Source organism: Wyeomyia smithii, chromosome 2, assembly GCF_029784165.1.
Source record: "Wyeomyia smithii strain HCP4-BCI-WySm-NY-G18 chromosome 2, ASM2978416v1, whole genome shotgun sequence".
In the NCBI taxonomy this organism is placed as follows: Eukaryota; Metazoa; Arthropoda; class Insecta; order Diptera; family Culicidae; genus Wyeomyia; species Wyeomyia smithii.
In genome coordinates this window covers 111,455,050-111,481,503 of record NC_073695.1, presented here as the reverse complement: position 1 = coordinate 111,481,503, position 26,454 = coordinate 111,455,050, and the positions used below count along the sequence as shown (strand labels likewise).

At 38.5% G+C, this 26,454-nt stretch overlaps 2 protein-coding genes across 35 annotated transcripts in view; one reads left to right on the top strand and one right to left on the bottom strand.

The window, feature by feature from the left end:
- The window catches only part of LOC129725319 (transient receptor potential cation channel trpm), a 296,317-nt gene extending 288,222 nt beyond the window's left edge, over window positions 1-8,095 (top strand). For all 34 annotated transcript variants that reach the window (XM_055680978.1, XM_055680976.1, XM_055680972.1 and 31 more), the window contains one exon: window positions 59-8,095. In XM_055680978.1, coding sequence (XP_055536953.1) covers window positions 59-1,179 — 1,121 coding nt within the window. In that variant the 3' untranslated portion in view covers window positions 1,180-8,095. The remainder of the gene's footprint in view (window positions 1-58) is intronic.
- On the bottom strand, window positions 7,875-26,120 carry LOC129725323 (integrin alpha-PS3-like). Its single transcript, XM_055680993.1, has 7 exons — window positions 25,854-26,120; window positions 23,187-23,621; window positions 11,350-11,717; window positions 10,563-11,282; window positions 9,787-10,501; window positions 8,416-9,724; window positions 7,875-8,344 (listed from the first exon to the last, which is right to left on the bottom strand). The coding sequence occupies exons 2-7, from the start codon at window positions 23,369-23,371 to the stop codon at window positions 8,303-8,305; spliced, it is 3,339 nt and encodes a 1,112-aa protein (XP_055536968.1). The 5' UTR covers window positions 23,372-23,621; window positions 25,854-26,120; the 3' UTR covers window positions 7,875-8,302.
- Window positions 26,121-26,454: the final 334 nt, after the last annotated feature.

Genomic DNA, 26,454 nt, shown 5'->3' with positions numbered 1-26,454 from the left:
ATAGACTAAGCATAGGGGTAACTATTTTGTAGTAATTTGATTTCCAATTCAATTTTAGATGAAAAAACGAAAAACGTTAACGAAATGAGCAACCCCGAATTTGCAGCACTTATCGAGAAAAAACATCTTAAAGAGTGCGAAGATAGCGACTATTTGATGTTGGAGAAACTACTGCAAACTCGTTGTTCCATAGACGACAGCGACGAAATGTTCGATGACGTTCATGACGACTTTGGCCACAGAAAAATGTTGCGCCGAGAAACGGCCATCGAATTACCGGTAACTCCATCGAAGTCCAACATTGTTTCTCTTGTGGATGGCGTAACTGGCAATGAAGAATATAGCATTAAAAATGAACGGCAGACGGTTTCCAACCGAAACTCACTTCGTGATTCCAAAAATTCCCCAGTGTCCTTATCCAGTCAAAATTCTCCCCGTAGTTCACAATATCTGCAATCCACATATCTCAACCCATCGTCATTTGAGGCATCCCATCGGTTGTACAAAAAGTCGTGCGAGAGCTTACAGAAGAACTCCAGCACTGATACGGAATATTCGCTACAACCTTACAAATTCATCAAGCAAAGCTCAAACGAAACCAACAGTTCATTCAATATTGATAACTCCTCCATCACCAACGATCTTTCGGTAGACGGTGAAACGAGTTTGAACTCAACCGTTATCGAGCTACTCGCCGGCATGAACTGTGCTCCGGAAGATCGTTTGGGTTTCACAAAACGGACGGCTTCACTAGGTAGTGCAACGGCTGCTAAAAACTCCGATTCCTCGCGGCCAGGTTTCCTGAAAAAACAGTTTAGTATAGAAAAAGCAGCGGGTTCTGGGAAAGCTTCTTGCTCTACTCCAGAAGGGCTTGAACAATTTGCGCCCAGCTCAACAATACCTCCTCCAGCTCATGGAAGCGGGAATTCCGGTAAATCAACAAAAACCACTCGCTTCACAGACAACCTTAGCGTGGTTGGAAGCAAAACTACTATGGCGTTACTGAAAGAGAGTAGCTCAACTAGCACCGAGGACCCCCAGACTGCACCGTTTAGCCGCGAAACGATTCCCTGTATTAGCACGAATCTTGTGCAAGATGAAATCGCTCGGCTATCGTCGAACATCAAGAGTAGCACCGATGAAGATACGGATCCGCCGATCAACGAAACTATGTGCTGATTTTAGTTGTACCTTTAGTCGATAAGGCATAGTTGAACCCCTTTTAATCCCACACGCACGCGTCACGGTTTGTCCAGTCCAGAGTTTAGCGTAACTGTACCCCACCAGGTTGAAAAATATCCCACGTGTATATCGAGCAACCAGAAGTTTATCACATCACCGCAACTAGCAGGTACAAGGATCAATATCATCATACCGTGAAACGTTTGAAAAAAAAAATAGAGAGCAGTTTCGAGAAGAGCTAGTATTCGAATGTTAGAATTTTTGAGATGAAGTTTATGCAGAGAGTCAGAAATCAGTGTATTCGTTCTGATACAATTCGATTGATCGATGATTGTTTTGAAAGATACTGAACCAATATCTCGGTGGTTGTGTTGAGAGGAGCAAATTCTGTGAAACGCGTGATTTTATTTTTATGCAGCATTTTTATTACGCATTTTATATAACTGTTTTTGTTTTAACATATTTTAAAAGCTATTGCGAATTTGGAATTTAGAAGTCGAATATAACATAATAATACAGTAATTCCTTAGCACCATGGCTGATCAGAGTTACGTTAGGCGACATCCATAAGTTACGTAACGCAAAAAAAACAATGTTTTTTCTACCCCCACCCCCACTATGTAACAAATTGTAACGCCATCACTTTTTTCCTTGAAGGAGCTTATGACCACTGCTACTATTAGTTTGATATATTGTTGTATACTCCGCGTTACATTATATGCACTGTCATTTCGTTTCGTCAATATGGATGGTCGCCTCAACCTTTGCATATCACCCCAAGAAGGTATGACTTCTTTGATGAACCCAAGCAGCACACATTGTTGCAATGAAGCAAATGCAACTCTCAACGCAGCACTCAAAGATTGTAATAATTTGCATCCGTTACTTTTATTCAACTTGTAAATAACCGAGAAAGCGCAAGAGGTGGAGCCTATATGCAACAAACAGTGTTATGTGAAATCATCATCTGCATCGATAGTCGCTGCAGTACAGGAAGAAAAGAGAGCAGAAACAAAATTTAGTTTGTTTACCTTTACTCTCATTACTCTTCGGTGATGGTGTCGCCAAAATTCATGTAACTACATACATTATAAAAACCTCAAATAAATCGAATTTTTTTTCTACTTACGCTTCTGATAGGTATGTAATTCTACCTGCGATTCAAAATTTACCGTGCAAAAAATGTTTTTACTTCGTAATTATTCACGTGCCTTTTATAAAGTGTTGTAAAAGAAATTTTATGATTCAAACTCGCTAAATTATAAACAATGTTTTGAGAAACGATAGTTCAGAAACCCTTGCTCAGTGGATATGCAGTATTAATGGTGCGAAATATGAAATAACAAAACCATATTTCCAACGATAATCATTTATCATTCATTTATATTGAAGATGGCTGCTTACTGTGTGGTAATTTTAGCAAATATATGCTTTAACAAGATGTTGCTATACATTTTCATCACTAGTTTGCTTTCGTAAGAAGAAAACATTTGTGAAACAATAATATGCAACATAATGTGACATTAACGTTATTTAAAACCATTATGAAATATGCAGTTGGAAAAAGATTGCAGGAAACTGTTGAGCAATTACTAATGTTCAGTTTCTCGCACTGTTAAAAAAGTTTTAAAACAACAAATAGTCAGTAGTCTCATTTGAAAACATGTTGCAAGTGCTGCTTGGGAAGTTATCTACCTTCATTACTTTAGCAGACCATATCTCATTAGGCGCAAGGACACCTTTTCCAAGAATACGCAGTCTTCGCTGAATCAATGCGCTGCATTGGCACCGTAAGTGTTTCGAGGTTCGAGGAATTACAGAAACGACATATGTCACCTTTCAGTTTACGTATTTTTTAAAGGTGATACCTACTCGGACAGTGTCCAGTGAGTAGGTCAGTTAACGTACTCAAATCAGCTCTATTCATGCTGAGTAGGTTCTGTGTGATTCTATTACATAGTGTAATGAATAGTTTAGTTTGTCTTGCTTTGGAAGAAGCCCTCCAGTTGGCATCAATCACCATTGATTCCCAGCCTCTAAGCTCAGATTTCGAACAAAATGAAGATACCCCACAAAATGGCTTAACTTAACAACGTTTGTTACGGTTAGTTGTCGTAGGGATTGAATAGAATCCCATACCAACTTCGTCTGACATGTCTATGCTTTTAATGCATTGAGGGCTGCTTGACTATCTGAGAAAATACAGATATTGGCATACTTATATTTCCTAGCCAAGTAAATATTCGTGCGTGTTAAAATACCATTTATTTCAGCTTGAAAAACTGTGAACCACTGTCCCCCAGAATTGATATATTGATTCCTGGTCCAGTGACTCCTGCGCCTGTAGATTCACCTATTTTAAAGCCCTCTGTATGAAATATGACTGGTCGTTCCAGTTGAGCTTATGGTAGAGCATTACACCTATATGATAAAAAAATATTCTACCTATTTTGTAAATGCGCTGGATAAATCCCATCTGGCTTTAAGCAATCCACTGCCCACTCAATTCTTGACTTCGTAAATATTATACTGGCTAATACTTGAGCTTTAACCTTGTCATGAATTCAGGTAGGTTGAGCAATATAGAAGTCCTGTGCGTTTTCACTAGTTAATTGAGTCGAGGCTGGAAAGTGTGTATCCATCATGATACTAAGTGTTTCCTGAGAACCTGTTGTGAACGAACTGACCGTTTTTATTCTTTAAACGGCCCGTGTGTAATCTTTAGAGAGGGCTTTATGGAGTCTAGCTTGCTCACATGTAAGATTCCAATCTCTTCTCTTTATTTTTCAAATCCCATCGGTTGTGTTCTGTTAGACAGCTTTTATACTCTGTCCAATTGCCGGTAGTTTTGGCCTTGTTAAAAAGCCTTCACGATGATTTTCTGAATTTTTCAAGATCGTTGTTCCACCAAGATACGTTCTTACTAGAAGTTTTCCGTTTCAACGGGCAACTTTCTTCAAAAGCTTCTATTATATTGGCTAGAAAAGATGAAGAAACAGTTTCAAGTTGCTCGGTGGAAGAGATGTCGTCCACTGAAGCAGATTTCTTGTTTAAGAGTGTGGAATGATAGCTATCCCAATTTGTTTTTCTTGGAAACTTAGTTAAACATAATTTGTTTATGATCCGATAATGATTGCTCTTTTGACACAAGCCAATTTTGAATCATACCAGATAATTTCGAGCTACAAAGCGTTAAGCGTTAATCTTCTTGTCTTACACTGGTAATAAATGTTGGATAATTATCTTGATTACAAATGTTTATGTTATGTGAAATTTATTAAAGTTTATTATCTCTACCTAAACCTACAGTAAAACCTGCAGTGACATATGCTCGCCGTACTCTAATATGGGCGGATTGGGATAAATGGAACCTACAAGAGTTTATAGTACTTCAGCTTAACTTCAAGGGAAAGTATTGAAATCATGATTCCACTTGCCCCTTTTTAACTTATACGTTCTTGAAGTTATCGATAAAATAAGCTGAAATATGATATAATTTTATGAGGAAAAGTCCTGGAGATGTATAGTTTGTGGCAAAAATGTGTGTATTGTGTGCTCTAACAATTCTTCTAAACAACACTTTCGGGTAAAATGCAACTAACAAAAGTTAAGTACAAAAGGCTAAATTTTAAGCAAGTTCCATATAATATACTTTATAACTTTGTACCGAATGGAGATAGAATTTTGGTTTGTTCGACAAAGTTTCCTGAATAAACCATTCATCTAAAAAAAAGTTAGTTTTTTATATATCGTATAGTAAAATTTTTATAATTTTTCACAATTTGCGATTATTCGGGTCATTCATACAAACAATTGTTCCGAAGACACTATTAAGCTAGGATGTGTGTGAAAGGTGCTATGGAATTAAGTTCCACTTTTTGTCTTAATGGACCACTGTGATTGGAGTCACAAAACTGTCGAAAGTACTCATTTCTACCTTCGTTGGAGACTTTAGTTATTGATTTGCCTGAAGTTATGGTAGATTTTTTGAACATACAAATTTATAGTAAATATTATTATTGATCAAAAATCTAATATAAACTAATATTATGATTTCAATTACGTTCAAAAGTTATCTAGTAAACAAAATCGCATCACTGCTTGAGTAGCGAGATCGTATTCAAGATATCTTGTAAGCGAACAGGATTACATGCAAGATAACTTGCATGCGGTTTTCAACCGTTGTGAAGAGTTTGCTTATTAGACAAATGTCAATCTGCTTGTGTGATTGCCTCTATTCCGCTACACTATGCAAAACTTACGATCACAATTTGTGTGGCAAAATCATGTAATTCTACCTTCTTCTTTCGTATTACTCTTACTCACTGTATTACTGTATACGAAATACACTTGTGAAAAACACTCGTTCATGTAACTTGTTTATTTCGCTTGGAAATTGAGTAAAATATCGCGAGCTCAAATAACACAACAGAAGGCTATGGGCAGCGGGGGCAAGCTCATCCATTACCTATTCCCTCATAGAAATTACGTAATGCAGTAGAAAAATTTGCTTAATCAATATGCTCGTTGTTGGAGTTGAAGCCTTTCCAGAGATTTTCGTTACGTAGCTCAGTTCTTACCTGCCCTTTGTACCGCTCAAGCGTAAACCCTCTCCCACGCGTGTTGACTTTTATGGATGCCGCTTTACTAGATAATTCCGTACATTTCTTGCAAAAAAAAGTACTTATGTTGATAAAATAACCTCAATATTTGTTGTTGTGTATACACAAACCAATGATAAAGCACCGAATGATTTTAAAAATTGATCGTTTCAAACACTATTCAATAAATGATGTGTTTGCGAAATAAGTAAAGAAGCGGTGAGGCCTTCCAATACCAATCACTTCTTGGTTGGATTATCTTTGATAAAAAGCAACTTGTCACCGCTTGTCATAATCTGTTGCTATAGACCTTTTTACGTACGAATGTGTTAGTGCCACTAGTTGAGGAAAATATTTACAAATAGCTGTTTTGTTTGCAATGCTATGTTGCAGGAAACAAAAGCAACTCTACACGGGTTTACACGTTTACTAGTGTGTGTAGGTAAAAAGTCACTTATCTCTATAAGGAGAAATGCAGTGGAACGTAAAAATTATCCAAACACTTCTTTTACCATTTGAAGTCTCAACCAAAACTGTTTCGAAACGACCATTACGGGGACATATCACAAAATAGTTTAAAGATCATTCAAATAGGTAAAGCAATTTCAAGAATATTGCTGATATTGGCTATGGGCGCAAAAATTTAAGACTCCTACTACCCACAGCGCCAGGTCTTTAATCAACCTTTTGTGTAGCTACTAGGAACTCAGTCCTGTGTAACTTCAGATTAGTACTCTTATGTTCTGTCAACACCCTTACATATTTTTTATTATTTAATGACTGTGTCATTGGTAGTGAAGCACATTTCGAAGAATAGGTCTTGCTCTGTTCAAAATAGTCACAACGCTCTAACGATCAACTCAAACGCCAGATATTGCGATCAGTATGAACCATATCGAGTGCCAAGCTTGCGTATAGAGTAGCGAAACAGATGAATTAAGAGAATGACTATATTTGTTGTACACTTTTGGAGATTTTTACGTACTAACCCCGAAAGAATAGAAAGAGAGTATGTTGTATATATTTTGTTCTGTTATAGTAGCGTTAAGGAAGTTCACATACGTCAAGGAATATTGTTCGATAATAGAAAGCATAATCAGAATCGAGACATATTGGGCGTTACGAAAGCGCAGATGGATTGATAGTTTATAGTACAATTCGGAAATGCAATGACAGCTGTGTGTGTGTATTTCCATTCACATCAGAGAAATGAAAACCACGAGCCCAGTCCCGCCGCAGCTAGTTTTGCCATAAAAGATGGCAGCGTAACGTTGCGTTACGTTAACCTAAAGTAGTCAAGCGCCTAAACAAATAACCAAAATGATCAAACGGTTTTAAAGCAGCAACTCGAGGTTGTCAGTGAAACTTGAAATCAAACAATCTCCAGTCGGAGCTAGTTTTTTTCATGCCCACGCTAATGCTTGGAGCCATATTTTAGCCACTATACAAAACTTGAGCTCAAGTTTCTCGCATACGAAGAAAAATATAGTAGTACTTAAAAGGTCGAACCTTTTTAACTTAGTAGAAAACGCTAATAAAATCAGATGTCATTTGTAGTTTGCCACACTTTTCACCACTTTCGGAAAATAATGTTCAAAAACCGCTTTTAAACCCGTAACTCGAAGAGACAAGGTGGACCGCATTCGCCCTGAACAATTAAATAGGTTAAAACTTTTCTCTTTGCTAGTTCATTTTTACGAACCAAACTTCCATTCACTTTCTGGAACCAGCTTAGACTTCTAGGTAGATGATTCTAACAAATTGTAAACTTATCAACGGCAAAAGTGCTGTGTCAACTTTTATCAATCATTAGCATCTACTCAAACTTGCGTGTAACTATGTACTGAAATCATGTACTGAATTGAAAAACCCCCTTTATCGAATAGTTGAAGCATTGATAATGTAACAAAAGTAATTATGACAATATTATTACATTAAAGCGAAGTAGAAATTGTTATCCAGTGGGAGTTGCGTAATGGTACTTACACACTTTGGTTTAGAATCACCGATTTGCATCTTCAGGTAGCACAGTGTATAATTGAATGAAAATGAAACAAACAAACTTAACTAGCAGAAGCAGTCCATCCGACGATAAGACACATTTTATTAGCTTTTCAAAAAAATGTCCATCATTTTGCTTATAGTATGAAATTATTTCAGATGCAGGAATCGGGGGTACCGCTCGTTAAGAGCACAAAGTTGGTATCTCCAATTCGATTTTTCGCAGTTTTACTTAATCGTAAATTTTGTACATTTTTTTGAGAGACGAAAACGAACGGTTGAAAATATATCAAATTATGTTTATTACCAGATGACGGTTGGTATGAGTCTCGTAACAAATATTGAAAGAAGTCCCTACTCCCTCCGCAATAAATAGTTAACTTAAACTAAATGTCTATGGCAAAAGTCTTGTTTGGAAACCTATTCTTAATGACTTATTATAAACTACAGTCGAGGCGATAAAAGTAATGCTATTTGGTAACGTTTTGTGTTCTTAGAACCGCTATTGTTCGGATGATTCAATGCTCATCATCGGTCTCTGGTTGATTCATTCTAACACTCTGCAATGAAAAGAAGAAAAAAAAAACGTCAACTTCACACCGACATCCACGAGTCAAACCAATAAACATACCTCGCGGTGTAACTTCTCGATTTCCTCCTTCTTTGCCCGCTTGAAAAATCCAGCCTTATACAACCCGTAGGAAATCAGAACCAAGAGCAACAACCCTCCGATCACCGACACAATGTATACCCAGATTGGAGTACTGGCGGTCGCGTACCGATAAACGACTGTGAAGGGATTGTTTTTCGCCACACTGAAACCGATTCCCTCCTCATCCTCAAGTTTCTGTAGTTCAGACAAAATTTGCAGTGCGAAGATATCTTCGCGCTCCAGGAAACTACGTTCTACCTCATCCAGGTCTAATGGAAACAGAAGGTGGATCACGATCGGAATGTTTCCTGGTTTAAAGTTGGCAATTTGCACACTCACTTCTGCGCACTCGATCATCGCCTCTGAATCGCAGTGAAAGGCTAAAGTCCGGTTAGCAGGGAGCCCTGCTAGAATCACCGGATTCACTGTTGTAACGCTACGACGCGTTCGTGAATGCTGGTGCAGTTGATTCGTGTAGCGATTATATTGAAGATCATTGAAACCAGTGTTCAACGATCTTCTTCGACGGCTTAATGAATGTTGGTGGTCTCCTGTCGAATCTTGGCTGGACTCCCCAGATAGAATTCCAAAATCCAGACCTGCTTTGTAATAGTTATCGACTTCGGGAGGTGATGTTGAATACTCTTTCACGTTAGGAATGAGGATGGTGTTGTTTTGAGTCCAGGTGAACTCGAGATTTTTGTAGTTGTAGTATCCACTGATTTGAATGTCGTTGAACTTTATAATTTTCAGAACATCCGCAGAGCTAGGTTTGTGGTAAACTAGTGGCACTTTGAGGACGACGGTTAAATCACGTAAACTGCTTGGCCCATTGTTCATAACCTCGACCTGATACGTGACGTTGATCGTACCGCTTTGTGTTTCCAGATTCACTTCAGTAGCCGAAGCTTTACCAATCACTTCTAGTGCACTGAACTTTTCTAGGACCAGTGTGGTTTCCACCGTGTTATCGAAATAATTCATCTCATCACTGGTACTAAGAACTTCCGCATTCAATGAGAACGATTTTCCTTCCAGTTTCGTCATGTCTAGAACAAGGGGCAGTTTTGCTTTCGAATTAGTTCGCATTGGCAAACCGTTATTGAGATCGCAAAGAACATTTAGTCCATCGTTAAGATTTGTTTGTTTACATTGTGGAGGTAATTTGGCAAGCGAAAGTAGTGACGGTAGAGTAACATTCAATTGGGGCAAAAAAGCATTTTCTCCCATATTTTGTACTTCGTATTGAAGTGTTGCTGTTCGTGTGCTGCCGATGATATATGGTGACCTGTAAAGAAAGCAACTCATGTTAAAGCTTTCAACGGTGTCATTCATTGCCTGCTAACTTACGTTAAATCCAACCAGACCGCCTCTAATTGCAACTCGGAAACGCAAGTCTCGCCCGAACATCCTGTTTTGTAGCTGATCTTCTCCCGAACGCTATTACCCGACCTTGTGTCCATCAGAACGCAGCTTTCACAGAATTCACTATTTGTTGGAATGTTGCTTAGAATGTTGTAGCTGAAATCAACATAGATGGGTTTGTAGATATCCGCGAATGATGGCTTCACTCGTACGTCGAACTCTTGGCAGAAATCATCAGAGTTGATCTTCCCTGCTCCATGTAGGAAGTTGTTGCCATCGCTAAGATGTGCCCGCCCATTTTGAGCGTCCACTTTCAATGAATAATTAAAACCAACATCTTGCTGAATAGTCGTTGCTGATTCGTAGCTCCAGCAAACGGTTAACTGGAAAGCAGTGTCCTCCGGTGAAAGCTCTCGCTTTGATGAACTAACGCTACTTTTAACAGACACAACCGGATACGTTCGGTACACGTACACTGTTTCAGAGTTTGGTGATCCAATCGCCAGGTCCGGGTAACCATTGGCATCGATGTCAGCTCCTCGGGAAATCGCATGTCCAAACATCGGTTGAGTTGAAGGATCCATTAGGCCATTTTCTGGGGGAACCAGTTTCTGTGAAGGCTTTGTTTGTAACCCGCTGGAAGATCCCAGAAATATGTAAACAGCACCATTTTCTTCGAAAGGAGCTCCTATAGCGATATCTGCAAAAATTGAAACCCTCATATAGTGTTGCAAGCAAGTGACAATGTTACAATAACTAACCGTTGAAGCCATCATTATTGACATCACCAATTTTTGCCAAACTTATTCCAAATCGTCCGCTGAATTCATAGTCGCTGGATAATGTCGTCTGATGCTCGAAATGTAGATTTCCCTCGTTACGAAAAATGTACACAACTCCATTTTCATGATCTGAATCCTTGCTGTTCATCGGAGCTGAAACGGCTAAATCCGGTAGCTCGTCACCGTTAAAATCTTCCGTTAGCAAGGCATACCCAAAATATTCGCCTTGCTGCTGGCCCGGGAAAGTGTACAGAATTTTAATTTGTGTTTCCGAAAAGCCACCCGCGTCAATAATGTCGAAAATGTACACCTCGCCCGTTTGCAGTGTCATCTGGGGGGCACTCGCGACATAAAGTAGCTTATTGGGATCCTGGAAAAAACCAGAGCTGACAGCAAAACCGAAGTACGAATCACTTTCCAGTCGGGTGAAGAATGGGTTGGGGATATCCGTAACGTACTTTGTGCTCTGGCGCTTGAATCGGTCGCTGTTTCGCTCTCGAGAAGATTCTGAACGCCGACTGATGGTGATGTTTTCGTGCACATAGCGCCGGTATCGGATAACCGTGCCGCGCCAATTGAAAACACCTGGTGCTCCGATTAGAATCTCTTCACTGTGTTCGGTTACATGCACGCTGAGGCCTTGTTCACCGTACATATAGTTATAGTGCGTGATACCATCTTGCTTGAACAACTGTTTCTCTATGGAAAAAAAAATACAAATTATAAAAAATCTACTCATTCCAAATTTCGAATTTTTATGGTTTACCTTTTAACCTAAGTGGAAAAATAGGGCGCACCGTTTTAGGATCACTGTTTTCCGTTCCATCGGTGTCATAGCAGATACCGTGCAGCAAATAGTAGTCCTGAAGTTCAGTCACTATTTTCGGTGCACACACTACGAACCGATCGCCGTCCGAGCCGTGTCCATCCATACTGGCTCCGAGAAACTGGTAGTCCTTTTTCTCGGAGCTATACGCAAATGGTTCATTCTCGTTGTTGGTGTTACCATTGCGATCCACGTAGAACGGGCTGCATTCGCCGCTAGCGTACAGACACTTGTATACAGCTCCGGTTTCGTTGATTTTTCGTTGCGCCGCGAGGTTTGATTGTGCTCTAGGTGCACCCACGATGACGCTGGTGAGGTAACGGAAAGTGTTTGATTAAATTATTTTCTATTCTTCGAAAATATCGGGTTTTTAAAGCTTTTGATAGCACTGGTCCACGAAAGTGAAAACAAGTTCGTCCAAAGCTAAAGCAAATTTCCTCAAAACGAAACCATTCCGGTCAATTTTGGTGCCCTCAGTGAAGGCAGAAGTACGTCAGATCATTATTACGTTCATCATTATTATTAACTAGCTGGACCCGGCAAACGTTGTTTTGCCCCAAACGAAAATTTATATTAATAATAATAAATGTTGATAACTTCAAATTATATATTATTAAGCAATGTGTTTTATTTCTGAGTACAGTCGGCTAGCGTTCTATGCAGATTATTTCTTTGTGGTGCTTGCTGACTAACTCAAGAACGGATCAGCAAGTTATTAAATAAATTTAGTCTCGCTCATTTGTTTCTCTTTATTAATTAATTTTGAACATTGAAGGGATGGTAATTTCTAATTGATTCCACATACTTCTAAAGATTGACCTTTGGATTTGTTTATAGTCTGCAAATGCATAACGAACCGAATATTGTATCTGTTCAAACTCAGGAGGCAAATCGTTGCTGGTAGGTTTTTAGATGCTTCACTTCAAACCTTGTCTCAATACATAATTCTAGTTGGTTTAGGCTTCCAAGCATGTTGGATAGTTGGTTAATTTTTCGTTATTATTCTTACAACCTTCTGATTTAATAATACAATATTTGAATTTTCACGAATTTCGTTCTGAAAGATAAAATTGAAATCGTCGATATTGTTGTTTGCTGTCAGGATTGCAAGTGCAAGGTATTCAGAAACACATTCGTAATGAGTTTCTCTTTCGTCGAAACAGTGAAATCTATTTGAATAATCACATAACCTTGACAATTGACTTATATTTCCAACGGGAAAATGCAAATCGAAAGGTTATTGAAAAAAAGATTTTTTAGGTTGTTTCTTTAAATACGAAACAAACAATACCTGAAATAGATTCTTGTTGTTTATGAGTATAAATATAATGGTCATAAAAATTTGAGTGCAAAGCCATGGCCGCAAGTTTGACGTGGAACTGCATAAGGCTATTTGTTACATTAAATGCATTGTTGCATTCGAGAGTGATCACAAGTGTTAGGTTCGAAACTAACTCTTCAGTAATTCTCTGAATCATAGACCTTGATATTACGATAGACTATCATATGTTTATGGTAATAACTTTCACCTAACACTGAAAAAATAACTCTGAAAATAAAATGGTGGCCTTGAAAAGATTCAAATTGGCATATGGAATCAATTTTTGGCTCCAGCGCATCTTTTCGAATACGGAAATACCCATATTGGATGGTATTCGGCAATTTAAGGCTGTTTTGCAGAGAGCAGAAGTTCCCATCTTGAATTTCAAAATGGCATTGTAGCTAATTTCTGGCCTCTGGGTATCATCTCGATCATTTTAGGCGGTTTTCCGATAAAAAAAAGGTTGAAACATGTAAGTAGGGGTGTCAAATCAGCATATAAACATTTCTTATATTTTAAATTCCTCATATTCCAAATTTGGTTCAATTTGCTTGATTAGTTCTTGAGTTACGAAGAAATTTGTGTTTCAATTGTATGGGACCCCTCTCTTCCAGTAAGAGAAGGGTTTCAAACCAACATTATAACCTTCACCGGCCCTAAAATCCCCTACATACAATTTTTTACGCCGATCTGTTGATCCGTTCTTGAATTTACTCCTGACATACGGACAGCGTTGCATTTTTATTATATAGAAAAAAGGAAATATAAATTTTCGTTTGAGGCAAAACAACGTTTGGCGGGTACAGCTAGTTTGCACTGTTTTAACTCGCTATCAGTTTTTCGAAAATTGGAAAAATGCTGTTACCTGAAAAGCAATGTTGCGAATTGATTTTGCGCAAGCACCTGGAAAATCGTCAACGCTCTCTTCGGGACAAGGAAAACAATTCGGAATCTTGTAGTCAACGATGAGTCGTGTGATTAAATGTTTCTACGAAGCATCGACCGAAAAAAAAAAATGCGGTCAGGATGTTCTATAACTGATCAGGATCACAAGCGTGTTGTGAAAGGGTTTACGCGAAGTCTCAATGCTTTGGTCAGAGATTCGTTCAAACATTCAAAAAGTTGAATCCGTCCAAGTCTTTCGTTCAGAGAGCCAAGGATCGGGAGAGATTGCATACGTACAAAGTGCAGAAGTCTCCAAATCGTGACGAACAGCAAAATTCGGTGGCAAAATACGGTGGGAAAGTCATTGTCTCATCATAGATGACGAGACTTACGTCAAATCGGACTTTCGGTAGCTTTCGGGGCTACTGCTCTTCACTGCCCAGCACAAGTTTGATATTCCGGAGAAAGTAAGGAAGCAAAATTGTCAAAATTGTCTGATTTGGCAAGCGATCTGCTCATGTGGCAAAAGGAGTGCGTCATTCGTGACTACCGGAACTGCAAAGGGGAGATCTACCTCAAGGAGTGCCTGCAGAAGCGCCTGCTTACTTTGATGGAGCAATACAAGGGCTCACCGATCATCTGGCCCGATCTAGAGGTTGTAACATCTTGTAACAATGCGCTAGCTGGGTAGTTTTTTTCTTGACCTCATATTTGACAACCCGTTAGTACGTTAGTAATTTAATGATACAGGTACACAGATATAAAGTTGTGTACGAACATTTTGTATGAGAAACTTCCTGGCTATCCAGATTTAACAATTTAACGGCTCCTATCACGTAGGAGGAAGGGCGATCGTGGAGCGCTACCGACGCGCACGGAACAGGCAAAACTCGGTCTTACGGAAGAAGAAACGCCAGCAGGAAGATCGAGATAGCAAGGCGATGGAGAAACTGTATCGTGTGGATGACACACGAAAGTTCTACGAGAAGCTGAACAAATCCCGCAAAGGCTGTGTGCCACAAGCCGGCATGTGCACGGCAACCTTTTCACAAACAAATGTGAGGTGATTGAAAGGTGGACGGTGTACTACGACGAACACCTTAACGGCGATGTAGCAGAGAACGACGACGAAGTGGTAGTAGATCTCGAAGTACGCGCAGATGACGACAGAATTTCAGCCCCTGACCGCCAGGAGGTTAAAGAGGAGATCGGCCGGCTGAAAAACAACAAAGCAGCTGGAGCAGACCAACTCCCCAGCGGGCTGTTGGCACACAGCTAAGGCGCTACACTGGGTTTTTGCCAAGATTTGGGAGGAGGAGGTAATACCGGAGGAGTGGATGGAGGGTACAGTGTGCCCCATCTACAAAAAGGGCAACAAGTTGGCTTGCTGCAGCTACCGTGTCATCATACTGATAAACGCCGCCTACAAGGTATTCTCCCAAATTCTGTGCCATCGACTATCATCGTTTGCGAGGGAGTTTGTGGGGCAATACCAAGCAGCATTTATGGATGCCCACGCCACCACGGACCAAATATTCGCAGTACGGCAGGTCCTACAGAAATACCGTTAATATAATGTGCCCACATATGATTTTTTTTATCGATTTTAAACTAGTATACGACACAATCGATCGAGATTTGCTATGGCAGACTATGCTCGATTATGGTTCCCGGATAAACTGACACGGTCGTCAAGTCGACGATGCATCGGGTGATGTGCGTAGTTTGAGTTTCGGGGACACTTTTGAGTCCCTTCGAATCTCGAAGAGGGTTAGCAAGGTTATGGATTATCGTGCTCGCTATTCAACATCGCTTTGAAAGGTGTGATACGTAGGGCTGGTATCGACTCGGGTGGCACGATATTTAGGAGGTCTGTTCAGCTCTTTGACATTGACATTGTTGCACGAACCCTTCAGGAGAACGACACTTTATGGCAGGAAATCGTGCCTACTTTAGTCTCTTGAGAACGCTCCGCTCGAATGAAATCCGCCGCTGCACGAAGTTGACCATCTACAAAACACTGATCAAATCGGTAGTCTCTACGGCCACGAAATCCGGACCATGCTCGTGGAGTACCAACGCGTCCTTGGGGTTTTCGAACGGTCGACATGGCTGGCGAGCTGCAGTTATAGACCGAAATGAATGGAGACGACTTTGAATAGCAAGGGACCTTTCGCCCTAGAGCTGCCTGGTTGTTGTTGTTGATCGCAAAGGAGTGACAAAACTTCAATTTGTGATAGAAACGGTTCGCAACCACAATGATGAAAACATGAGGACATCGATCAAAAATTAGGAGCTTCGCAGCCGCAAAGTTTCAAAGTCCAGTGGTCGTGAGCTAGTATCTTAGTAGAATTACAACCACAATTGGCTTATATCTATTCGCCTATACGAAAGTGTTGCATCAATACAGGAGTATCAACATTGTTGCTTTCTCTTAAGAATCTGTTATTTTTAGGTTATTGTTTTATCAAAAATACCGCGGAGCAATCGCAATTGCAATACATTTGCGGAGTCTAGGAACCCCTAATCTACTATATAAAAATGGAATTCCGTAACGCTTGATTTTATTGATATTATCACTCAGTCTCTGAGGTGTACAGTAATCATCATCATTTTGAATCGGTCTGAATCAAAAATAATTAGCGGTGACATGTAGGTTTTTTAACATGAAAATGTTCGCTGATGTTCAGGAAAGACATTCGAGAAAAAATAATAGGTATCTAATTACTAAAACTAGAGATATTATTCACGAAGCTGCGTAAAACATGCAAAATTATGACTTTCTGTGCTCAATTTGCCTCTAAATCAAAATTTAAAGCGATGACTAGGGACAGTGGTAGATCGCGATTTCGCGGAAGCCGCGAATACCGCGAAATCCAGCGTTGGCCGCGAAATTATCAAAAATCCGCGAAATGCCGCGAGAACCAGCAACACGGACAATTCTAAAAATCAATGGGCACCTAGATGGCAACGGGAGGCCTTTTTTGGCAATCAATAAGATGAAATAGTACGAATGCTCTCTTACAACGAGATTTTGTCAGCCTGGGTTGAATTTTTTTTCGGGCGGCTCAGTTACTAGATCCTCTTCGAGCAAAGATTTTGGCGATTTGGGACCTGCATTATAGAATTCCAGAGCGGGCAAAACCAAAGTTGCAAGATGTATCTACTTAGTTCAAGTAGCAAGCATTTTTGCATTTAAATAATTTTGGTAAGTATTCGAAACGCGGACGGTTTCTTGAACTTTTCCGATTGGCAAATAAATATTTATCGATCCCCGGAAACTCGGGAGATGCGGAATGCAACGTAAGTCAGAAAAACAATTTAGATAAAACAGTTTCCCGATCAGTCAAAAATATCATGATTATAACAAATCTTGATATTTTGTAACGAACTTCTTGTATTAACTTGTGTTCTAAACTTGGTCTCGTTAATAGTAAAATAGAGTTCCTATCAAAATTACTTAGTGATTATTACAAATTATAGCAAGTTTTGTAAGGATTTTGGCAAAAAAAGATCAGAATTAGTTAGAATGTACAATTTTTTGTCAATTGAATAACAAATTTTGCTATAAATATGCTTTAAAAAACACACTTTTGAACATTCAAAGGTATGCTACCAAAATTTGAAATAATCCTGTACTTTTCATCATTCTGGCATATCAAGAATACTACACGCTTTGTTATTTCTATCGAGTTCAGATATATTTGTGATACCCGTTTGTTATAATCGTTTGGTCGGGTTTTTATTGTTTTCACCAAAAAGGTACTTTAACTATTTGGCGTTTTCTAAAGGAGAGGTTGTCGCGAAATTACCACGAATTTTAAGTATTTTCTAGTTTGCCACCCGCGAATTTTCAACTTTTTTGCCGCGAATTACCACTGTCTTTAGCGATGACATATGATTCTTTTTTTAATAGAATGTTGGTTAATGTTCAAGAAAGATATTTGAGGAAAAATAATTAGTATCTGATCACTAAAACTTGAGCTATTATTCACAAAACTACGTTAAACATGCAAAATTATGACTTTTTTATAAATAATTCGTTTCCAAATCAAAATTCAAAGCGATGACATGCGATTATTTTTTCATGAAAATGTTCGTTGATGTTAAAGAAAGACATTTGAGAAAAAAACAACAGGTATCTGATTACTAAAACTCGAGATATTATTCATAAAACTATATGAAACATGTAAAATCATGACTTTTATGCTGAATTTGCCTCTAAATCAAAACTCGAAGCAGTGTTCTGTGATTTTAACTATAATAAAATGTTCGTTGTGTTTAGGAAAGATATTTGAGGGAAAAATAATAGGTATCTGATTATTTGAAATTTAAATATTTTCCACAAAACCACATGAAAAATGCAAAACCATAATTTTTAGGCTCAATTTGTCTCTAAATCAGAATTCAAAGCGATGACACGTGATTTTTTTCGTTGATATTCAGAAATGACATTCGAGATAAAAAAATAGTTATCTGATAACTGAAAATAGAGATATTATTCAAAAAACTAAGTAAAACATGCAATATCATGAATATTTTGGCTCAATTTGCCTCTAAATCGAAATTTAAAGCTATGATATGTACACTAAAGTCGCTTTTTACGCGGGGGTTACGTGTCGCGTAAAAAAACCGCAGAAATTCCGGAATCCGCAAAAAAACAGCGTGAATTCCAGAATCCGCGTAAAAAAAAACCTGCGATAATTCTGCAATACGAGAGAAGAAAAACTGAAAATCAGCGCAAAAAAAATACCGCGTAAACTCCGGAATCCGCGTAAAAAAACCGAAAAACACATTAAAATACTCTTTTTAAAATTTATATATATTCTACATATAATAGGACATGCAAAATTTTGACTTTTTGAGCATGAGCTCAATTCGCCGGTAAATTTTTTTTTTCAATAAAATGTTCGTTGTTTCTTCAACATCTGCAAATATTTTCTTGCAGAAGAATTTATGTTTTAATTTAGTGCGAGTCGAGCAGAAAAAAATTACATTTGTGATGTTTTCGGAGTTTTGTGACTAGTAACACATTACGGTGTTCGATTGACTTTTTTACTTTTACCTAAACTAGATTTGGGACATTTGGCTGGAGGAAAGGCCGCTTTTCATTGGTTTAATCTTTTTTTTTAATTTCTGCATAGTTATGTGGATTATAACGTTAACTCCTTCTCAGACGGGTTCCTTGGACACCAACAAACATTTTCGTTATAAAAATTCACATGTTATCTCTTTAGATATGATTATAGAGGAGAACTAAGCATGAATGGTCACGCTAAATTCTTCTTACTTTGATTTCTTTCTTCTAAAAGTTACAGAGGTTTTACTGTGAACGATTGACGAATATCCGTTTATCACCCGAGTGTGGTATATTCGGAACTGGGATGACCCCACATAACATTTTCCAAAATAACGACTTCTGGTTTCAGGAAAATAATCTAAAGTGGTATTTGGCCAATACTTCCGAAACTTTCAAACTCCAAACGTCATTTTGAAATCCGAAATGGCGACTTCCAGTTTCTGTAAAACATCCCCAAATCACAAAATGCAATCCAATATGGGTATTTCCGTTTTGTGCGTTCTCAGAATGTTAAAGTACTTGAAGTGATGTTGGACGTATAAGATGTGTAATATTTGTGAAGTGAATTGTGCTAATAATGAAATATAAAATATGATACCTAATTTTGAAACTTTTGATCCCGAGCATCGCCGGGAACGTTCAATTAGTATAGAATAAAATCGCTAGTGTCCCTGTGTTAAAGTGTTTCATTAGGTCTAAGTCCGATTGTGACATGCCCCTGCTCGTTTCGTATGATGATTAAAATCTAATGCTGATTAAATCTATGATGATTAAAGTCTAACTTACAGTTTTGTGTATTGTGAGTGCCGTTTTTCTATCAGTATCTGGATTACCTCGGGAGAAAGCAAAATAAACGTTTGCAAATGGTGTACTATTCAGCCAACAACACAGAAGGGAGTTAAAAAGGCGAATAGTGAGCTAACCTCAAGGCCGCTGACAGCCGAATTTCTAAACGTGGGAAGCGTGTGGCTGCACCATGCGATCCACCAAATCATACTGAGGATCTGAGTGGATGAACAAATGCCAAACTACTGGTTGGAAGGCCTTATATGCCCAAGCAACTAGAAGGGTCACCGACTGAATTGTTGCAACTATTGAAGCATTAAGTTGCTAAACCCCGCATACAAAGTGCTCTTTCGTATCCTCGACGTTTCCACGACGGATCAAATTTTCACCCTGCGACAGATCCTCGATAAGTTCCGGGAGTAAAACTTGCAGACTCGCCATTTGTTTGTAGATTTTGAGACGGTATACAAATCAATAAAAAGAAACGAGCTGTGGCAGATTATGCTGGAGCCCAGCTTCTCGATGAAACTAATTAAGCTGAGTCGTATGACGCTAAAAGAATCGAAATCATGCGTGCGGATAGTTGGCGAGGCATTCGTAACGATAGATGGACTAAAGTAGAGCGATGCGCCCTTCAACTTACTGTTAAACATATCCTTTGAAGGTGCAGTACGCAGAGCAAATGGCAAAAAAACGGTACGATCATCACGAAATCTCATACGATCCCCGGTTTTGCGAATGACATTGATGTCATCGGTATAGACCGGTAAGGCCGTGAAGGGGGTATGCAGGCCTTTTAAGAAGGAAGTGGCGAGGTTGGGACTCATCATTAACTATAACAAAACAAAGTACATGGTAGCTGGTAGGGAGCGCGGGAGTTTAGTGTTATTGATGCTAAAGTGGAGATTGATTTGAAGGGTTGATAAATTCGTTTATTTTGGTACGCTTGTGACATGTGACAACGACGGGTAGCAGCTGCGAATAGGGTCTTCTACGGTCAACAAAAAAGGTAAGTAAGCATTAGAACGGTTCGAAGTTTGGTGAAGATTGCAGCTTCCAGGACAAACCAAAATCTGGGCAACCAGGATAAACCAACCTTTGGACCTGAAAGTCTTGCGTACTTACACCAGTAAAAAGGGCCTCGAGATTTCGAGATTTGGCCAAAAAAGTGAGGTCGTATCTCTGTACCGTTCATCGTGCCAAGATTAGATCTAAAGACATATGAGAAGTAAAAAAAGCCGAAGCGGAGTCAAAAACAAGCCCGTCCGTCCAACCAAGAGCTTGAAAACTATATGATCTTTGTGGAAAGTCGGTGTGTGTTATCATGAAGACCCATGTCAAATTTGACTACAAGACGTTTCGGGGTGATCAGTGCTACGCGGTTTGGGATTACCAGAGTGTATCCCAATCGGCGTCTGCTGCACATGATCTGTAAACGGGTCATTCCATACGAAGTGATCACGAATAAGCAAAATCATGGACATGACCATCACAGATTTTGCTCAAAGTTGGGGGTAATATTCATATAGTGTCACTTTGGAAAAACTCCAATTTTAGTGCCGAGGAGGGACCCCCCTCTTTGTTGCAAGATAACGCATTTTTTTCCAAAGCAACTTTTTTTTGTTTCCTACAGTTTACAGAAGTAAGACGTCCGAAAAATACTGATAGATGATTTTTGAAGTAAAGCAAGGAATCCAGAATAAATATTTTTTTTTAGCCGAAAGTGTTGCCAGATAGATTATTGTTGGTTTTGAAACTCAATTTGCATTTTTCGGCAAATGTAGCAAATTTTATTTAAAATTTGATAATTTCATCGTATTTCCCAGAAATTTTGTACGTAGTAAACACTTATGACCTCGAGATAACATGAGCCAATCTCGAGATATAACATTTTTACGAAAATAGTTGTGAATTTCGTAATTAATTTTTCTTACAATTTATGCACGTAAGACTTCCGAAAAACACCATCATGTGGTTTCTGAAGAAAATTCATCACGGAATCTAGAAAAAATGGCGGGATTTTTCCGAAGTGACACAAGATGAGTAATTCTTCCAACTTTGAGCAAAATCTGTGATGGTCGTGTGTAAGTGGCATGTTTACTTTGTATGGAATGATCCAAACATGATCACCCAATATTGTTTTGGCCAGATTTGGCATCAGTACACTGCTCGAAGGACACAATGGGTTGGTACCAATCCATAAAAGTTAATTCCGTGCCCCAGGAGATGAATCCGCCAAATTGTTCCCAGGCGAGACCAATCGAGACTTTTCGGGTTTCTTTTAAATCATATTTAAGGAAATAAATGAAAACAGGTGGCCGAGGTTGCTAATCAGTCTATGCTAAAGCTGAATAGCAGTCTTCGATAGAAAATTCGATCGAGACCAGCTGGGAGACATGACAAGACAATAGAGAACTTAAAAGTTAAATAAAAATTAAGTTTTCTCGTAAATTGTGCTTCTTCCATTTATTTAAAATCGTGCTAAGACATAATGAAACACCTGATATACAAACGGTCTGGAAGCTCCAAATTCGTGTGCTATTTTTCATCACTATTGCAAAACCCAGGCCTTCAACTTGTTTTGTTCACAGTTATTTTGAACCTTTTATCATTAGCATTAGTGTATTAACAATTTCAGCTGAGGCACGGTCTCATAAATTATTTAAGTCCGTTGAGATTTTTCAATTTATTTCTACTTATGAGTTTGCAGGCAGTGTCTTAATTTAAATGCCTAAGTGGTAAAATTTTTATCACATCACAGCAAATCTTAACAACATAGAATCAGGTTTGTTGCCCTTCTCTGAAATTAATGAGAACTTGAAGTAATGTTGAAAATACATTATTTGGGATAATCAAAACACTGGCTGTAGTTTCGGATATCCATCCTATGCCAATTGTGCATTGCATTTTGTTCACACATCTTATTGATTGATTGATTTCTTTTAAAGGGACTTTAACCCTAAACGGTCATTCGTCCCTATCACACATCATACTTAATATAAGTAATGTATTAAAGACTGACACTAAATGACGACAAATCTTACACACATAAAATACCTAACCTAAATTAGCCAAACTCTGTTTTTAATGATTCAGAACAACGCAATTCACATTGTATTACCTATTAAAAAGAATATAGAATAAACGACATTTATCGTTTGAACATCAACAGTACAAGCAAACTTACTCGCAAAAAAAAAAAACAAACAACCCACACCCTTGTCTAAGTTCCGCATGCGAAACGATAAGCGACGGTTCGTGCGTGAGTCTATCAGTAAATATAATTGCAACGCCACACTTCCGCTTATCTATCACCACCAGCCACAGGACAGTGACAGAAGAAAGTGCAAAATGCAAGCTCGAATGATATGACTGATGGTGTATAACTGATGCAATGTTTCAATTTCAGCTGAACTGCGTCGAACGTGATATCAGAGCGTTTTCTTCTAACGTGAATTGTCATAAACGAATTGCTAAACAGGCGTGCCCGCTTTGGATGGAAAAGTGAGGGCAGACTTGGTGGCTTCGACATGCACATGGGAACACTGCGAATGAGTCAATTCGCGAGCACCGTCATACTTCACCAATCGAATGTCAATCAAGTTGAGTAGACAACTTGGAACAAACTCATCCTACCGAGAAATATCGAATATTGCTGCCGTTAGTCATACCAAATAGTTTTATATTCAGAGAAGTATAACTTACCCTCCGGGCCTCAGGGTGAGTGCGAATCCGAACAGCGACGAACGCACCTTCGGCATAAAGTATTGCAGCGGTGGTTCTCTGAACACATAATTGGGTAACGGTGATAGATTGAATCCGTCACCGGTTATCACTAACTGGAGTAGTAGCAGTACTAATATCACAGACATCACGGATTGTTTCATCATTTTGCTACCTGCTGAAGTTTACTGTTATCGTTTGCTAGAAGCGGTGATGGTGGCTTTGATGATGACGATGACACGAATCAGTTGTTTGTTTTGAATTTCACCTTTTAGCACTTTGTTCACTGGCGGTTGGCTCTCTAGCATGTATGATTTCATTTATCCGCTGCCGTAGGGATAAATCTCCGTCGAGCGAGAATGACTGCTACTGTTGGAATTCGAGCAAGCAGTTCTCCATCGTAACATCTGTTCCAATCTGTGAAAAGGTGGAACTCGGTTAATTACACATCAATCAATCCCGGCTGTCCCTACGTTTGCGAACCGGCTAAGCTCACACTCGGAAGCTTGGGACTTTTAAACGGCTATTAGTTACTTTATTTCTGAGTCATGCTATCTTGAGTGAAGAATTTTGTTAGTAAAAAGGTTCGTAAGCTTTTGTTTTTTTTTTTGTTAGATCAACACAAGTTTGTGAAACGTGGATAAAATTTTGTTTATAAAAACCATAAATTCCATAGCTTTTAGAGCTATAACGACACAAGCGACATTCTACAAGTACAAACTGGAACAATGTTAAAGTTCAAATAACTGACGCAGCATAGAGTGTATCGTTGGGAGTTTGAGAGCTGATTGGATGCTGCGAAACGCTATGTTTATTGTTCAATGTTTGACTGTTTCTTCATGAGCCTTTGGGCAGAAGAACACTCTTTGGATACTGTGGTTTCTATGTTAAATAATGTTCAATGCGCATAAATTTTATATATCACAACCCTACGTGTTACGGCAAAACCTAAAATATTGATAAGGTTAAAACTAAGAAAGAATTTGTTTACTGTTCTCATTGTTAACGGGGGACATTGTATTCAAATTTGCAGATCAAATAAAGAATTTATGACATAGATTTATACCACAACCAATTCATAGATGTAAAGCTGTGTGACATCACATGTCTGGGTATCGAAACGAAGCGAAATTCAACCTCGATTTCGGCCAAAATGAAATCAAGATTATTTTCGAGATCTGAAACCAAACCAGACAAAACATATACCAAATAGGAAGCGGTTTTATCCCGTCATATCAAATTAGGGATTGAGTTAACCTCAACTTAAGTTGAAACCAAATTCGATATGAGATAGTATCCGGTGTATCATGTTACTATATGACACCCTAAATATGATTTATTAATAAACTAAACTGGCTTCTATCAACTATCTAGAACCTTACTACAGTCCCTTAATCAGCAAAACATTCAGTTGTGATTATGGATCATAACTTCACTGGACAAAATTTCAAATCTAAACTCAATAAAAAGTAAGACTGCAGCGAAACAGAACTGTGTTCCAAGCTGGAGTGATTTCACTTCTATCTGATTTTGAGTTATTTACGGAAATATAAAACTCGAAGTGATACCCGATCTAATGTGGAAGTATTTATTGAAATGTTAAGGTTGACTTGCCAGATTTAAAAGTGTTAAGAAAGGTGTCTTTTTGAAATGCTGCTCTCCGTAGGGCGTGACAGCTTTTTTTCGTGATGGTTTTTTTCGTTATTCAATCATTATGTTATCTGATCTAGATTTATAGAGTAAAGCTTCGCTAAATATATTGAAATGCATATGCGAGGACAAGTCTGGCCAAATGAAAATCAAAAACGCATAATCAAAATTAATCTGTATATTTATTAGGTTATAATGAGTCGTATTGATAATATGTCGTAAACAGTTGAAAGTAAACATATACTCTTCTTCTCTGCCACATATAACAATTGACAGACGCGTGTGGCTGATAGCGAATAGGTCACATGTTTAATTGCAATGTGAAAAAAGTAAAATAAGAAAAGCTATCTATACTTGTTATCAAAGCAAACTTGAAGTTATTTGATATAATATAATTTTGATAATAGTAGTCACATCATTACACTACGATAGTCAAACAACCAAGGGCATGTTATTCCCATATTCAAATCCCGGAGCTGCAGCATTCAAGCACGAGTTCACTATTCGATTAACAGATAGCGTAAGCATGACAAGTATTGTTCGCGACAAGACGCGGGACTCAATATTTGGAATGTGTTGTTGCTTTCTTTAACGTTAAGCAACGCAATCGCACACGGTGATTCATAATCCGGAATCCTTAAATGCTAAACACCATTCAGACTTTTTTTATTTGTCTCCAGCATGCAATTATCCACGAAGGTTTCTGCACTTTTGTTTAGGTTTTCATTCCCGATGAGTCATTCATTCGTCGCAACAAAGCTTAAGGGTACTTTCAGTAATCGTCCTTTTGTGAATTGCATAAAGTATGATCTGCTTCTAGATTACTTTGTGGCACATGTTTCTTGTTTTCATTAGCACCTGACTTCGGACGCACTTGTATATACAAAATCTAGTATTAGCATGTTATAAAACAATCTTTTACATTGCGTAACGGCAGAAATGACTCTAATTTTAAACTCAATTTATTATCGAAATAAGTGACACCTATACAAAACGCACCTTCACATTCAATCGAATCACCACTGAAAAACTTCGCAAGAACTGCATTGACAAATCACTTATCACGAATTAACACAAATACCGCCAACTGATAACAGCTCTTGGGGCACCTTGCCGGGCCGAACAGATGAACCAAATGAGTTCCAAAAGTAAATAAATGTAGAGGCTCAAAAAGTTTGTTTATCTCACAATCGCCACACAGGCTTCCAACGGAGAAACCAAACGAAAGCGTCTATTCGCGGTCACGACACCGGTTTAACTGCCTTTCGATATAGCGCGAAAGAGTTTGCCGGTCTCCATCGCGACGCGATGAAGTAAATGAATGAATGTCGTATCTTTTGCAAACATAAACAGGCAAAACTGAGCGAATGACCACTCATTCGTTGATGTGATTCATACAAATGAACAACAGTTATTCTCTTGATCCACGTGCTAGCACGAAGCAGTGATAACGACTGAAATGTTTTCATCCATCAATTCATTTCCTCGAACTAACCAGTAAATATTTTCTCGTGTTTAATTAAGGAATTAACCGGTAAAAATGTAGTACAGTTTAATACGTCAATGTTAAAATTATGTATGTTATAAATTCATAACAAAA

What these genes read in the sequence shown, in the direction of transcription:
- LOC129725323 (XM_055680993.1), bottom strand. Translation starts at nt 23,371, where the DNA reads ATGATGAAACAATCCGTGATGTCTGTGATATTAGTACTGCTACTACTC. An exon ending in GCGGTCTGGTTGGATTTAAC is followed by an intron (nt 9,725 to 9,786) that starts GTAAGTTAGCAG and finishes CTTTCTTTACAG; the next exon opens with GTCACCATATATCATCGGCA. An exon ending in TCGAGAAGTTACACCGCGAG is followed by an intron (nt 8,345 to 8,415) that starts GTATGTTTATTG and finishes TTTTCATTGCAG; the next exon opens with AGTGTTAGAATGAATCAACC.